General features: G+C 44.6%; 1 protein-coding gene across 1 annotated transcript; it reads right to left on the bottom strand.

Moving 5' to 3' along the window:
• Positions 1-10377: 10377 nt before the first annotated feature.
• Positions 10378-11384, bottom strand: GJA4 (gap junction protein, alpha 4, 37kDa). The gene has a single exon (XM_006886426.1). It carries the CDS (start codon positions 11382-11384, stop codon positions 10386-10388), a length of 999 nt encoding a protein of 332 aa, XP_006886488.1. The 3' UTR covers positions 10378-10385.
• Between the last annotated feature and the right edge of the window lie 4102 nt (positions 11385-15486).

The raw sequence follows: 15486 nt of genomic DNA, 5'->3' as shown, positions 1-15486 counted from the left end.
CCTATCTGTTGTGCATAGGGTCACTGTGAGTCATAGCCAATTCCACCACACCTAAGAACAACGATATGAATACCACAAATAGATGGCTTGAAGAACAGAAGTTTATTTTCTCTGAGTTCTTGAGGCTTAAAATTCAAATCAGGACCTTAGTCCTGTACATTCTTGCGTTGTATTAAGGTTTACTTGGTCATTTGGCTTGCAGATAATTCTGTTACCTTATGAGTTTCTCCCCTCTGCCCACCTCCCCTCCATGTGTGTCTCTGTGTCTCTTCTATGGTTTTTATAACTCATCGCTTCTAAGCCTTTTGGCTAAGATCAAGTCTATTGTTTTTATAACTCAGAAACAATTAAGCTTAGGATCCACATTACATTGGCATGGCCGCATTAACATAACAAAAAGAAAAAGAAACAAAGCCTATCTCCAAAAAGGATCAGATCCACAGGTAAAAGGTCCAGGAATTCCCTATATAATTTTGGAGTAGGGAAGAAACAATTCAATCAATAAACCTATGAGCCTATGTTGTTGTTTGTTGTTTGGTGCCATCGAGTCTCAGACGACTCATAGCGACCCTATGAACAAACAGCCTGAGCGCTGTTAGTACATAGAATTTCCAGAGGCAAGCCATTTCGGAAGTGGATGCCGCTCCCTCACACTTTAGTTGGTTACTGGCCAGCTATACAATTCCAGGTTGAAAATCATGTTCTTCCATCCTTTGAAGAAATAACTGTACTTTTCTTCAAAAAGGTGGATTGATTTCTTTGTGATGAATAGAGAGGAGATTGAAACTGCCAACAGCTTCATCTTGCTTGGATCCACAGTAACATCCTTGAAAACAGTGTTCAGGAAATAAGGAGACATATTGCACTGGGAAATAACGGACCTCTTGAAATTACTGAGAAGTAACGATGTCAGTTTGAGGACTAAGGTATGTCTAATTCAGGCCATAGTCTTTCCGATGACTTATTGTACATGTGAGAGCTGGACAATGAATAAGGATGACAGAAGAAGGATTGATACCTTTGAGTTATGGTGTTGAAGACCAGCACGGAACATCCTATGGATGTCCAGGAGAACAAAGAGATATTGCTTGGAAAGGGTGCAGCTAGTGTGCTCTTTGCAGGCAAGAATGATGAGGCTTCGCCTTACATTCTTTGGGCATGTTGCTAAGAGGGGCTATTCCCTGGAAAGAAACATGATGCTGGAAGGGTGGAGGGTCAGAGAAGGAGAGGAAGACCCTCAACTACGTAGATTGACATGATGACTGCCACAATGGGCTCTTGAGTGTCTGGCAGTGTGAGGATGGCACAGGATAGAACAGGGTTCTGACCTTTTGTTCATATGGTCACTGTAAGTTGTACTCGACTTGAAGACACCAAACCACAACAGAGACAACTCTGATTCATGAGACTGTTTACGAGCTGTACTCTGGAAACTTGGAGGCTCATTTCTGTGTCTCCAGTGGTCCTTTTCAAAAAAGTTTTGTGTTTTCTCAGATTATTTCTACTCATACATTTCTTCCTTTTCTGGAATTCCTGTTAAGTTGACATCTTGAAAAGGCTCTCGAATTTTTTTCTTTTAAAAATATAATTTCTAAAGTCCATGTGCTTGTTTTTAATTTCTAATTTCTGGAAAGGAGAATGCATTTACTGAACTATCTTTCTACTGAATTCTGGTATTCTGCAATCATTTTTTTGTAATTTTAAAGAACTTGAAGTTATCGTTATTCTCTGCATGCTTTTCCTTAGAGTATCATCTTATTTCATGGATGCAATAACTTTTTTATATTTATAGAGAACACAGTGATAGTTTTAAAGTGGTTTCCTGTCTGCAAATCACTCTTTTCCCTAGGCAGCTTTATTTTGCTATTTGGTTTTTCATGCCTTACATCCTTGGGATTCTTGGCTGGGTGCTCACATTTAAGTTAGGGTCACTAAAACATCTGAGTGTTTAGAGTGAATTGGTGGGGCTGACTGGCTGGGATCTTCATTACACAGACAAGTAGTAGATGATTGTTGTTGTTGTTGTTAGGTGCTGTCAGGTTGTGTACGACTCATAGCGACCCTATGAACAAAAATCTGATCCGTGTTCTATCCTGTGCCATACTCAGACTTCCTGACACACAAGAGCCCATTACAGTAGTGCTGTGTCAGTCACCTGGTTGATGGTCTTCCTCTACTTCCCCAACCGTCCACCTTCCCCAGCATCATGTCCCTCTCCAAACAATAGCACCTCCTAGCAATACGCCTCAAGTACGTGAGCTGAAACCTCATCATTCTTGACTCCAAAAAGCATTCTGGCTGCACCTTCTCCAAGATATATGGTATACTATGCAGGGAATGAAAAACAGAAGAAGAGTGGTGTTGCATTTATAGTAAAAAAGTCAATTTCAAGTTCTATCCTGAAATACAATGTTGTGAGTGATAGGGTAATATCCATACATATGAGAAAGACCCATAAACACGACTATTATTCAAATATACATCTGGAGCCAAAGAGGAAGAAATTGACAATTATTATAAGATCTTGCAATTGGCAGTTGACCAAACATGCAATCAAGATGTGTTAATGATAATTGGTGACTGGAATGTAAAAATGGGAAACAGTGGAGAAGGAATAGTATTTGGAAAATATGGGTTTGGTGATAGAAATGAAACTGGAAAGAAAATGATTGAATTTTGTATTTAAAATTATTTATTCATTGCAAATACCTTTTCCAAAAGACACAAATGATGACTTTACACCTGAATCTTAACTGATGGGCTGCATAGGAATCATATTGACTACATTTGTGGAAGAAATCACTGGAGAAGCTCAATATCGAAAGTCAAAACTAGGCCAAGGATGAACTGTGGAACAGACCTTCAATCACTTATATGCAAGTTCAAACTGAGGCTGAAGAGAATGAAAATAAATCCACAGGAACCGAGATATGATCCTAAATCAATTCCATCAAAGTTTCAAGATCATCTTGGGAATACGTTTGAGGCATTGAACACCAATAATCAAAGACCAGATGATTTGTGGGATGGTATCATGTAAATCCCCCACAAAGAAATCAAAAGGAAGCTTATCTTATCTTAAAGTCTTTTCTTTTGGGTATGTCAGATTCCTACAAGACTACTCTTCCAAATACCCTCTTAGACTGATATCAGGCTTCCAGGATTCAGGAGAAATGTAATTAATAAAATAATGGTGTATCATAAGAATACCAGAGGAATGTCTATCTGTTCTTCATTGACTATACAAAGACATTTGACTGTGTAGATCTTAACAAATTGTGGTTAACCCTAAGAAGAATGGGAATCCCAGAACACTTTATTGTGCTCATGAGAAACCTACACTTGGACTAGGAGGCAGTTGTCAGAACAGAGCAAGGAAACACTGTATGGTTCAAAATTAGGAAAAGAGTGTGTCAGGGACGTGTCCTCTCTCTATACCTTTTCAGTCTATATGCAGAACAGATCATTTGAGAGGCTGAAATCCTGATGCCACACTCATGAGGAGGAGTGTGGCATCAGGATTGGTGGAAGATTTGTCAACAATCTATGCTATGCAGATGATACAACCTTGCTTGTCGAAACTGAAGAGGACCTGAAGTGTTTGCTACTGAAGGCCAAGGATTACAGTCTTCAATATGGATTGAAGTTAAACATCAAGAAGACAGAGATTCTCAGGCGGCTTCACAATGGATGGAGAAGAGATTGACGTTAACAATTTAAGCTTGCTTAGCTCCACTATCAACACTCTTGGGACCTGCAGTCCAGAAATCAAAAGACAAATTGTATTGGGGAAGTATGCTGTCAGAGACATCTCCAGAGTGCTGAGGAGCAAGGCTATCAGTCTAGATACTAAGGTTTGCCTGATCCAGGCCATGGTCTTCACAATTACATGCTATGCATCAGAGAGCTGGACAATGACTCTGGAGGATGACAGACGAAGAATTGATGCTTTTGAGTTATGTGTGCTGGAGAAGAGTATTGAACATACTGTAGACAGGAAAACAAATAAGTCTGTCTTGGAGAGGGTGAAACCGAGTTTTTCCTTGGAGGCAAGGATTTTGAAACTCCGTTTCACATCTTTGGGCATGTGACCGGAAGGGAACAGTCCTTGCAGAAGGACATCATGCTTGGAAAAGTGGAGGGACAGCATAGGAGAGGAAGACCCCTGATGAAAATGAATTGATATAATAACTAGGGCAAAGGGATTAGGTGTGTCAGAGTCAGTGAAACTGGCTCAGGATAGGGCAGGTTTCAGAGCTGTTGTATATAGGTTTGCTATGAGTTGCAGGTGACTCAATTGCATATTACAACAACAATAACCAGACATCAGGAAACTCTGGTGACCTAGTGGTAAAGAAATCTGCTGCCAACCCAAAGGCACCCAATTTGAATTTACCAGCTACTCTATGGGAGAAAAATGGGCAATCAACTCTTGTGATTTACTGACTCTGAAAATCTGCTGGGGGCATTAGGTATGCATTGATTCATGGCACTTAACAACAACAGTAACAACAACCAAATATTAGGAAGCTCTCGTGGCTTAGTGATAAGGAGTTGCACTACCAATACAAAAGCATGTGGTTTGAGTCCACTAAGTGCACCGAGGGAGAAAGATGAGTAATCTCTTTCCATGTGATTTACAGCCTCCAAAAACCTACTGGAGCATCAATTATGGGTTGGTTTTTACGTAATGGTACATCCTAACAACAACAATAATCAGATATTAAAATACAAAGATACCAAGGTACTCCAGTGATTAAGCACACAGCTTCTCATTGAAAGGTAGGCAGTTCAAACTCATCAGCCACTCCATGGAATCAAAGACCTGATGATGTGCTCTTACAAATATCACAGCCAAAAGAATTCTACAGGGCAGTTGTACCATGTCATGCAGGTTTCTGTGAGTTAAACATATGTTTGACGGTTCACAAAAACATAACAACATGTATTAATGATAGCAATGGCAATATTAGGTACATTGAGAGCTCAGTGAAAGAGAATGGTAAGTAGTCCACAAAAATGATGATTTTATGGCTAAAATGTTGTAAATTGTAAAGTTAATATCGCAAATTAGTGCAAGAATGATTATTTTGTAAGTTCTGCTGGGACCATTGGTTATTTGCTGGAAACACTGGCTGGTGTTTCACCTTCTATTATATACAAAAGTTAATTGATTTGCTCGTATTTTTCTGTTTTTAACATAAAAAATGTTTTGTTTTAAACTTTATTGTAAATTTTCTTCTCCCCCTCCTTCAACCCTTCCCACAATGTACCCCTTATCCCAGATTGTTTTCATACATATGCCTAGTTATGTATTCCTTTTGGACATAGTTCTTCCCCTCCTCTGATCTAATTCAGTGTTTAACCATTATGTATCCACTTTTCCCCCATTCTCTGCCTTACCTGTCCATGTCTATCCTATTTTATAACAGCGATGTTGTGTAGTATTTGTCCTTTTGTGACTGAGATATTTCACTCAGCATATACTGGGCCAACTGCGAGCATCGTGTTAGAGAAAAGACTGAGATTGTTAACAATTTCAGCTTGCTTGGTCTTCCACAATCAACATTCTTGGCATTAGCACTCAGGAAGGCAAAACATGAGTTGCCTTGGAAAAATCTGCAGTCAGAGACCTCTCCAGAATGCTGAAGAGCAAGGATGTCAGTCTGGAGATTAAGATGTGCCCAATCTAGGTATGGTCTTCACAATTACTTGGTATGCATCAGACAGCTGGAAAATGACTAACCATGGTGGCCCTGGGGGAAGAGGTTGAATGTCCCATGAGGTAGTATGTAAACTACAACTTAATTTCTCTGTTTCCACTGTAATATTCCCATATTCAACTATGTAGTGTTTGCCCGACCAGAGACTTTCAGTTTTATCTTCTCCAGAGAATAAACTTCCCACTCGCTCTCAGAAGTAGTTAGGGCTTTCATGCCGTTTATTTTGCTTGTGCTTTTTGGTTTTCCTGACATCATCTACCATGACCTATTTTCATAATCAGGGGAAAAAAAGCCTCTTACATTTTTATTTATAACTGCCTATCTTTTGACCCAGTGAGTTCCCTTTTTTAGTATGTCTTTTCTTAAGAAAATAAAAACTTAACAAATACTGCAGAGCGCCACTGTTATAAAGCAGTTCTGACATGAGGGGTTAGGAAGAGAAGAGAATAAAGGTGGATAGATAATGACCATTGCATTGGAACAGATGAAAGAGAGAACTGTCTGAAAGGAATAGTTAGACATTATATGTATGACAACAGCCCACAATAAGAGGTATGTCATTGCAAAGAGGACTTGGTCTGGGAAGTAGGTAATTGAACAACAATGAATGAATATTAAAAAAAAAAGTGAACTGGAGGAGGGAGGAAGGAGGGAGTGGGGTAAAATACAAAAATGAATGAATGAATGAATGAAAATCTAACTTCTCTGTAAATGTTAGTTAAAATGACTAAATAATTTTTTAAAAACCTGGCTATTTGGAAAATATCTATGCACAGGTTTCTATAGCAAGGTTTAATTTATAATAGAGAGTAATTTGTTACAAACAATTTAAAAATCCAGTAACGGTGTCATGGCTAAATCGTTACTATTAAAGCCACAGGGGGTTTCCAAAGATACTCAATGACAGAGGAAAAGACTGATGATTTAATGTAAAATGAAAAAAATCACAATAATAAAACCCAAGGGTACACCTTTTGTTGTTGCTGGGTGCTGCTGTGCAAGCTCTCACCTCATGGAGAATGTGTGCGTTAACAGAGAACTGCTCCTTCGGGGTTTCCAGTCTGTAATCTTTACAGAAGCAATTTGCCAGGCATCTCTTCTGCAGAGACACTGGGTAGGTTAGAATTGCCAACATTTGGCTTAGAACTGACTGCACAATACTTAACACTACATGGGCTCTGTAGGGACACTTCTACTCAGATTTCATTTTTAAAATATGTACGGAAGGGGGCTAGAGGGAATTACTTCTGAATGTTAATAACTGTGTGGTAGGGAGTTCTGGTGGTCTCATCAGTAAGGAGTTGTTGGCAATTAGAATTCATAAACTACTCCAAGGGAGAGAGATAGACACTCTTCTCCAGTACAATTTACAGCCTTTGAAAACATACTGGAAGATCAACTATGAATTAGTTCCGACTTGACAGTACACAACAACAATAACAACACCATATGACCCATGAGGTTTAGGTCTGGCATTAGCTGTTCCATGTAACACACTTCACATTTGATTGCCTGTTTCTTCTCCAACCCTTCGTTTGACAGCGGGGAAGATGAAGTCTAGACAGACAATGGGGAAGAGGCACAGTTGAATGAGGCAGGAGAATGATCTGCTTCCTTCAGAGTCACTCTCTTTCTCTGGCTGAGAATTGCCTGTTGTCCAGTTGGCTTTTGGCAGTGGTGAAGGATGGACTCCTGGCGGAGGAAGAAGAACATGAGAGGTGAATCCGCAGTGTTCCATGCAGGCCCTGTTGCCAAGGAGATCCTTAATACTTCAGTCTTCTAGCACCAGTGCATGGAGAGATGTGGTCAGTGGGTAGAGAAAGTTTATGGCAACTTTTCATTACATACTTCTTCACCCCATTGAATTTCCCTTATTTCAACACTACAGCAATATCACCCTTAAACCCTCTAGTCCGATTTCATCTATAATTCATTGTAAATGATGTTGAAATAAACAAAACAGAACAAGCAAAATACATAAGATGCAAAAGCAGCAGGTAGGGTCACCAACTTCAGTCTTGAAGATTCGAGACCCTGAGCCCCAGCCTAACTCTGGTTCCAACACTAAGCTCAGAAGAAGTGAGCTTTGAGGGGGAGGAAGGATCTCCTTCCCACCTTTCTCTTTCTACCGCTCTAACCTGGGACCAGTAGAGAATACCAGAAGCAGGTTCCCTGGGTCTTCAGGTGGGGCTGACTCTGAGAGAGCAGCCTCTGACTCACAGTCCCCAGCTTTTCACCTTGGTTAGGGGAGAAACTTCCTAGAGTCTGATGTGAATGTCTCCTTTCTTCCCAGTCTAACTCCATTGTTCATATCAAGGGAAATGCTGGGTTAGGCCCACAGGAAAATGGGGAGCAAATATGCATCCTCAGGATTATCTAGGGACTTAAGGAGAGACGAGCTTAGCAAGTACTAAGCACTAATGGTCCAGGTCCCTGGTATGCAGAGGTCGTTGCTGGGTCTTCTTGCTGGGTGGGGGAAATCAGTGAAGGCTTCCTGGAAAAGGGAGGACCGAAACTAGCCTTGCTGTGGGGCTCACTGAGATTTGTTATATGATTGTGAAGCACACTGATAGACTCTTTAGAAATTTTTTTCTCGCCATTTGTGAGGCAAATGATATTATTTTAAAATAAGGAAATGGAGACTCAGAGAAGTACTTGGTTTAAGACTGAACCAATTGGCTTGTGCATGTGGGGGAGGCATTTATATTTAGGGTCCTCTGAGGCCCAAGTTTTTCTTACTCTTCTGCCTTTTTCAGAGTACAGAATGTTTCAAGAACTGATGGGCTTTTTAAGTACATGTGGTGGCATTCCAGGCTGGCAAAGGGTGAGTTTGGGGAACAGTGAGGAGGCTCCTGTGGACCTTAGGGACTCAGAGAGGACAATCGGAGCTGAGGCTGGAAGAGTGAGAGGCTCTAACTTCTGAGGACGAACAATTAGACTTGATGGGGAGGCTGTGAGTGAATTCATTCTGAGACTCTTTGGAGCTCTACCTGGTGGATAGGAGCCAAGTTGTCAACTTGCTGTGGTGACAATGTGGCCCTTAGTAGAAACAGGAGGTCACAAGAGACAGCCACCTGCTTCCTCCACCAACTGCATTTGCAGATCTTCCTGTTGCAGGAGAGGACAAGTGGCTGGTCTACTGCTTGAATTCTCCCCCACCTGGTCATCTTTCACATGGAACACCCAATCGGTTCTCCTGCTTTTGAGATGGCCCATCAGATCCCGAGTATCACTTTACCCGACCACCTTTTCCTCCAGGGTTTTAGTTTTCTCTGCCCAGATAATTCGTTGTCCTCCCCTCCCTGGTGTATTCCTATTCCCCTTTCAAGACTCAGTCCAAATGTTACTTTTTCTCTGCAGTCTTCATGACTAGAGGCAAGAGTCAGTCCCTCCACTGGACTCCCTCACCATCCCTCTAAAAACCAGTTGCTGTCACGTCAGTCCTGACTCTTAGAGAAGAACTGCTCAGAGGCTTGTCAGTGGTTGATGTGTCAACTATTGATTAACCAGCCTTTCTTCTGAGCACTTCTGGGTGGATGCAAACTGTCAACAACCAGCCTTTCTTCTGAGCACTTCTGGGTGGATGCAAACTGTCAACATTTGAGTTAGGAGCAGAGTGCATTAACTGCGTATATCACTCAGGGTCCATTATTCTCAGAGTGAGATCTGAGGTATGGAAAGGAGGTATAAGGCGGGCTTTTGAGTTGCTTTTTTTCTGAAGCACAGACTAGAAAGGGACAGTGATTTAAAAGCTTCCTTTCCCCAAACACCAAGGCGAGACAGGGGTGGACTGCAAAGAACTTAGCTGACAGCAAGCTTGCCCAGTGAGGAGAAACACATCGCAGGGGACAGGATGACTTGGGGACCAGGCAGACATGAGGTGTGATGGGGAAACTGCTGCTCAGACCACTGGCAAACAAGCAGGTGGCTGGCTGGGGCTGGGCCCATGGGGACGGAGAGTGTTCGGGACTCAGGACTGTGGTGGAATGAGTTTGAAGGTTGAAGATAATATGTGGAGTCAAGGGGTGTGGAGGCCAGAGATTGTGCAGGACCAAAAAGAAAAGGATGCTGGGGCAAACGAACTGCTTCCCCCCGCCACCCCCTCCCCCCAAGCACATCCCGACAGAATTAATACACATTGGGTTTAGGATTGAGTCCTGTTTATTTTAGAAGTATAAACAGCGGAACTGGGAAGGCGTGATAAGAACAAGGCCCCAGTCCTCTTGACAGGGTGAGTCCCAGACCCGTAGCCTTTCCCCATCCTCACAGTGTTCTCCCTCACAGGCTTTAACTATGTGGTGAAGGCCGACCCAGCAGCCTTCAGCAGCCTTCTTGTGTGAGAAGACGGTCTGAGGAACACCTGGACAGAGGTGAATTTTCCATGAGTGTAAGTGTTGGGATAGTTGATTCTAGATGCCCGCCTAATCCAGGTGAAAAAAGACCAGAGGGCCCACAACCACCTTGGCCAGGAGCACCTTGAGCTGACAGAGTTGTGCTCTGAAGGGGAACCTGGGGTGCCCTCTGGTCCCAGGAAGATCCCAGGTGTTCAGAAACAACTTGCAAAATGAGGCACCAGGCGTCTCTGCAGAGTCTTAAAGGAGGAGGCATCCACAGCAGCCACACTTCCCAGGCTCCCTCATCGGATGCCTAAGCCCCAGTCTTCTATACATACTGCTTCTTGGAAGCAGAGCTGCTTGGTCGGCTAGGGAGTTTCCGACCACTCTGGGGGGCTGTGTCCAAAAAGAGGGGAGCAGTGGAAGAAGCCAGCCGCTCCTCTGTGGTCAGGTTGGCCCAGTTCTGCTCGCTGGATGACAAACCGTTGTAGGTGGGGCACGGTGGGGAAGAAGGTCCCTCGCCCATGGGGAGGTAGAAGAACTGGTCGGTGTAAGGGTCTGAGGAGGCCCCTTGGGCTGGGGCAGCCTCTTGGTTCTGTTTTGCCCTCATCCCCCGGCTGAGGCATCGGCACAGCAGGTGCACCAGCTCCAGCAGGTTGAGCACCAGAGAGATGAGTCCCACCACCAGCATGAAGATGATGAAGATGGTCTTCTCTGTGGGACGAGAGACGAAGCAGTCCACGAGGTAGGGGCAGGGTGCACGCTGGCACACGAACACGGGCTCCATCGCCCAGCCATAGAGGCGCCACTGGCCGTAGAGGAAGCCTGCCTCCAGCACGCTCTTACACAGCACACTGGCCACGTAGGTGCCCATGAGTGCCCCTCGGATCTGCAGGCGCCCGTCCTCTGCCACCGAGATCTTGGCCATCTGACGCTCTATGGATGCCAGGGCCCGCTCCACGTGGGGGTCCTTCGCGGGCAGTGCCCGAAGCTCCCCTTCTTTCTGCCTTAGCCGCTCCTCGCGCCGGGACAAGTATATGACGTGGCCCAGGTAGACCAGGGTGGGCGTGCTGACAAAGAGGAACTGTAGCACCCAGTAGCGGATGTGAGAGATGGGGAAGGCCTGGTCGTAGCAGACATTGGTGCAGCCTGGCTGGGCCGTGTTACACTCGAAGTCAGACTGCTCATCTCCCCACACCGACTCACCGGCCAGGCCCAGAATGAGGATGCGGAAGATGAAGAGCACGGTCAGCCAGATCTTGCCCACCACGGTCGAGTGCTCCTGGACCTGGTCCAACAGCTTCTCGAGGAAGCCCCAGTCACCCATCACTCCTGGGCCTCTATCTGGAAGAAACAGAGAGGAACATCAGCAACACTGAGCAACAAGTCTGTAGAGCGGTCTGCCATCCCATTTTACATTCAGGGACAGAGAGGGTCAAGGAGGGGGAGGGACTGACCCAGCAGGGCAGACAGGACCCAAAGCAGGTTTGTGGGTGATAGATGCTAAGCTCTTTGCATCTCTCATTCTGCTTCTCTGAATGTGTGGGTATGGTGGCAGTACGTGCCTAGTCACATCTCTGTGTCCCTGTTTCCCCAGCCAGAGCCCCAAGGTTCAAGGAGACCAAAATCAAGTTAAGAGGCACCTGAGGCTATGGGAACAGAGAATTTGGGGATCTTATCCAAGGTCACGTGGCTGAGCTGTGCCTTCTGTCCAAGGCTGGCTCTCTTCAGTGTGGGATGTGCTACCTGCAATCTTTTTAGGGGCCCCATTTCCCTCCCTACTGTATCTCATCCAGTTGACCTCATTCTAACTCAGGTTGAGGACAGGGGCTTGGGAGGGGTTTTAGATGGTTTGGAAGGTAGGTTTTCCTATTGCTTCCACCTGTCAGCAGTTAATGACCACTTTGGTCTTGCCTTTTCCTCCATTCACCTCTCAAGGCTGTTGATGCCAAATTCTACACCCCTGAGACAAACTGTGTTGCAGACACTCACAGGGCTCTGAGTTCCCAGGGCTCATCTTGGGGGATGTGGTTGGGAAGAGGGGAGAGATACGAGAGGAGGTCAGGAGTGGGGAGAAGTCTCTTCCGGGAACAATGTGGTTTAGAGCTTAGCTCTAGTATCAGACCTTGATTCAAATCCTGTCTCATTTTTTACTAATTGTGACCTTGGATAAGGGACAACCTCTTAGAGTCTCTTTTCCTGTAAAACGGAAAGAATAATATTCCTACTTCTTAGAGGTTTTACAAGGATTCAAGGAAAGAAAGTAGGAAACCCCCTTAGCACAGGGCTGACCTAAGGTCAGGCTGGTGAGTCCAGTGCTTCCGCTCACCGCGCCCTGTTAGCCTCTCTCAGCCCGGGCAGGTGCGGGACTCAGTGTCCCCTGGAGACCCCCGCTGGCAGGTGGTCCCTCCCGCCTCTGACTCACCGCCTGCCTGCCAGCCCGGCCCAGGTGAAGGGTTCTCACGATTGCCAGGCGCGGCGCCTGAGGGAGCCCTGGAGAGCTGGGCTGGGCGGCCCTTAAATAGCGCGGCGGGGCGGGGTGGGGGCAGGAAACCGGCCAGGATGGGGAGGGCCGGGGCGCTGGACAGACCCAGCCGGGCGGGGCGGCGAGGGCCAGAATCCCTGAATGGACACACTCAAGGCAGGGGCCCGGGAGATGGCGCTGTGAGTAGGAGGACCTGTGAATTCCCCTTCCTTGTCACATCTCCAACCAGCATTCCAACGGTAAATTCCTAACAGGGAAGACAGACACATTTTTTGGGAAGATTAGAGCCAGGAGTTTGTTAATTCTGACAACTGGCTAGAAGAGAGGTGAAAGTTGGAATGGGGAAGGTAGGGGGTGAAAATATAAAAAAAGGGCTCTTCCTTGACTCAAGGGACATACTGCCCTTCTGGAGAAAGAAGAGAAGGCCACTCATTTGTTAGGTGGCCACAATGTGCCAGATGAGCAAGAACCCCCACAATGAAGCTTTTTAGACCAGGTGGGAACCCCACTGGGGGAGGGAGTCTTACACTTTCTAGACTGCATAGTGGGCCCCAGCTCACTCAGTAATCTTTCCGTTTTCTTTCTTGGGAAGCAAAGTCCCAAGTATTCCTCTTGCTAGGCTGGCTGGCTACAGCATCAGAGGCCACAGAACAACTTGCTACTGGGATCCTTATTCTCACCTTTAAATTGAGAGGTTGGAGGAGAACCAGCCATCTTTCATTCTAGCATCACCTGGTGAGTGAACACTCAGGAGGAGACCACTGTATGTGAAGCTCGGAGACAAGAGCCATACATCAGTTAGATGTGTCTGTTCTTCCGCTCCCACTGGCTGTGCAGAAGACAGACATAGAACACCTTTGCTCTTGGATGATCATATAACTGTGAAATGTTCTCCTAAGAAGTACTGGAGACTCACCAGGGAAATGGTTAGAAATGTACCCTGGAGGAGACTGAGACGGTGAGATGAGCATTGTAGACAGAACCTCTACCAACTTCACAAGGGGGGATAATCAACATTAACTGCACCAAATGCTTCACACTGATTCCAAAGAGGCCAGACATGTTGTACACTTTAGTAGAACAATTCCAACACCGGCGATGCCTCCCACAGTACTCACTATTTCTTTTTCCCCAGCCTTAAAATTCTATTATTTTTTAAAAATCCATTGTTGCGTATTTTCTACCCCCAGCCCACACCAGAATGCATCACTTTTTCCAGATATTCACATAAATATAATGCCTAATCATATATTCCTTTAGGATTCCTTTATATAATTCCTTTAGGATTCCTTTATATAATCCTTTAGGATTCCTCATCTGTTCTGATGCAATGTTCATTATCTATCATCCACTCTTTCCCCATTCCCTCCCTAACTCCCCACATGTCTGTCCTATTTTATAACAGCAGTGTTATGCAGTATTTGTCCTTTTGTGATGGAGATATTTTACTTAGCATAATGTTTTCCAGGCTCCCCAATGTTGTTCAATGTTTTATGAGTTTATTATTTTTTAGTGTTGCATAATCCATTGTGTGAATGTACCATAGTTTTTCTATCAATTAATTTGTTGATGGACACCTGAGTTGCTTCCATCTCTTTGCTGTTGTGAATAATGTAGCAACAGACCTGGTAGTGTATACATTTATTTGAGTTGTGGCTCTGATTTCTTTGGGGTATAATCCCAGTAGTGGAATTTCTAGGTCAAATGGTATTTCTGTTTCCAACTTTTTGAGAAAGTGCCTTCCACAGTGGTTAGACCATTTGACATTCCCACGAGCTGCTAATAAAATTTCCAATCTCTCCACAACCTTGCCAGCATTTGTTATTTGCTGTCTTATTGAATTTTGCTGTGGTTGCTGGGGATCACTCACTACTTCTTGATTGGACTTAATAATTCATTGCAGTGGCCACACAGAACTCACAGACAACACTCATGATCATAGAGTTAATTAGGGAAGTAATAGATTACAATTCTTCAATCAGGACAATGTCTTTTCTGACCCTCTGGCCTCAAGGCCTTGACCTCTGCCCTGTTACAGCATTTGTTACAAAGCTCTGTTAGTGCTGCCAAGTATGTGCCACCCCAATTCTGCCAGTTAGTCTAGACTCAAAAGTGCTTGACTCTGGTGAGACAGACCTGGTTTTCTAAGCAAGTGCCCAAAGGCACCCACTTCACCAGCAAGTACTCAGCTTTCCTGCAGTGGGCTGGCAGCCCATAACTCACACTAGTTTCTGGCTTTCCACCACCTCTACCGGTACTTCCAGTGCAGCACCACCTCTGCTGCCGTTGCTCGGTCTCTGTCTTTTCATCTTTCATTTGTGCGGCAATCAAGTCCAAGGGACATGCTACACTTTCTAGATTTTTCTCCTAATGGTAGTAAGATTCTAATTCTCTGCCTCTGAGGCTGCCTAGAGGGAAGGTAAAACTGATCAAGCCTCCTGCCCGATTAGCATTTTCCCCGCCTTCTTGGCATAGGCCTGCCCAGCCATGTGGTGAAAGTAACCAAGACAATGGGCGGAGAAAAGCACATCATAGAAGTCACTGCACCTCAGAAGGGAAGAGGCTCCCTCCCTACAGGCATGAATACAAGTCCAACAACCAGGGGCTATGAAATCTTGGTCACTGCCCACCAGGATGTTCAGTCTTCTGCTCAGGGAGGCCGCAGTGCCAAGGATTTGAAATTTGACTGTTAACCCTTGTATTGTTTAAACCCTCCAGCTTCTTTCTTTACAGAATGGGATAGTCATAATTGGGGGAAGATTCAATGTACTAAAATAATCTAAAATATATGGGAATGAAGTGGGAGACGAATTTTAGAAATATTGATACTTATTATCAGTACATGGGACATTTTAATTAAAAGCTGTGATAAAACCTTTACAAAACAGGAGACATCTGTTGGTTGCAGAGAGGACTGAGAAAAAATTGGGAAACTGAGTGGAAG

Source organism: Elephantulus edwardii, unplaced genomic scaffold (genome assembly GCF_000299155.1).
Source record: "Elephantulus edwardii isolate Elephantulus edwardi_28Jun2011 unplaced genomic scaffold, EleEdw1.0 scaffold00049, whole genome shotgun sequence".
NCBI classification, from domain to species: domain Eukaryota; kingdom Metazoa; phylum Chordata; class Mammalia; order Macroscelidea; family Macroscelididae; genus Elephantulus; species Elephantulus edwardii.
This window is presented reverse-complemented; position numbering and strand designations above follow the sequence as displayed.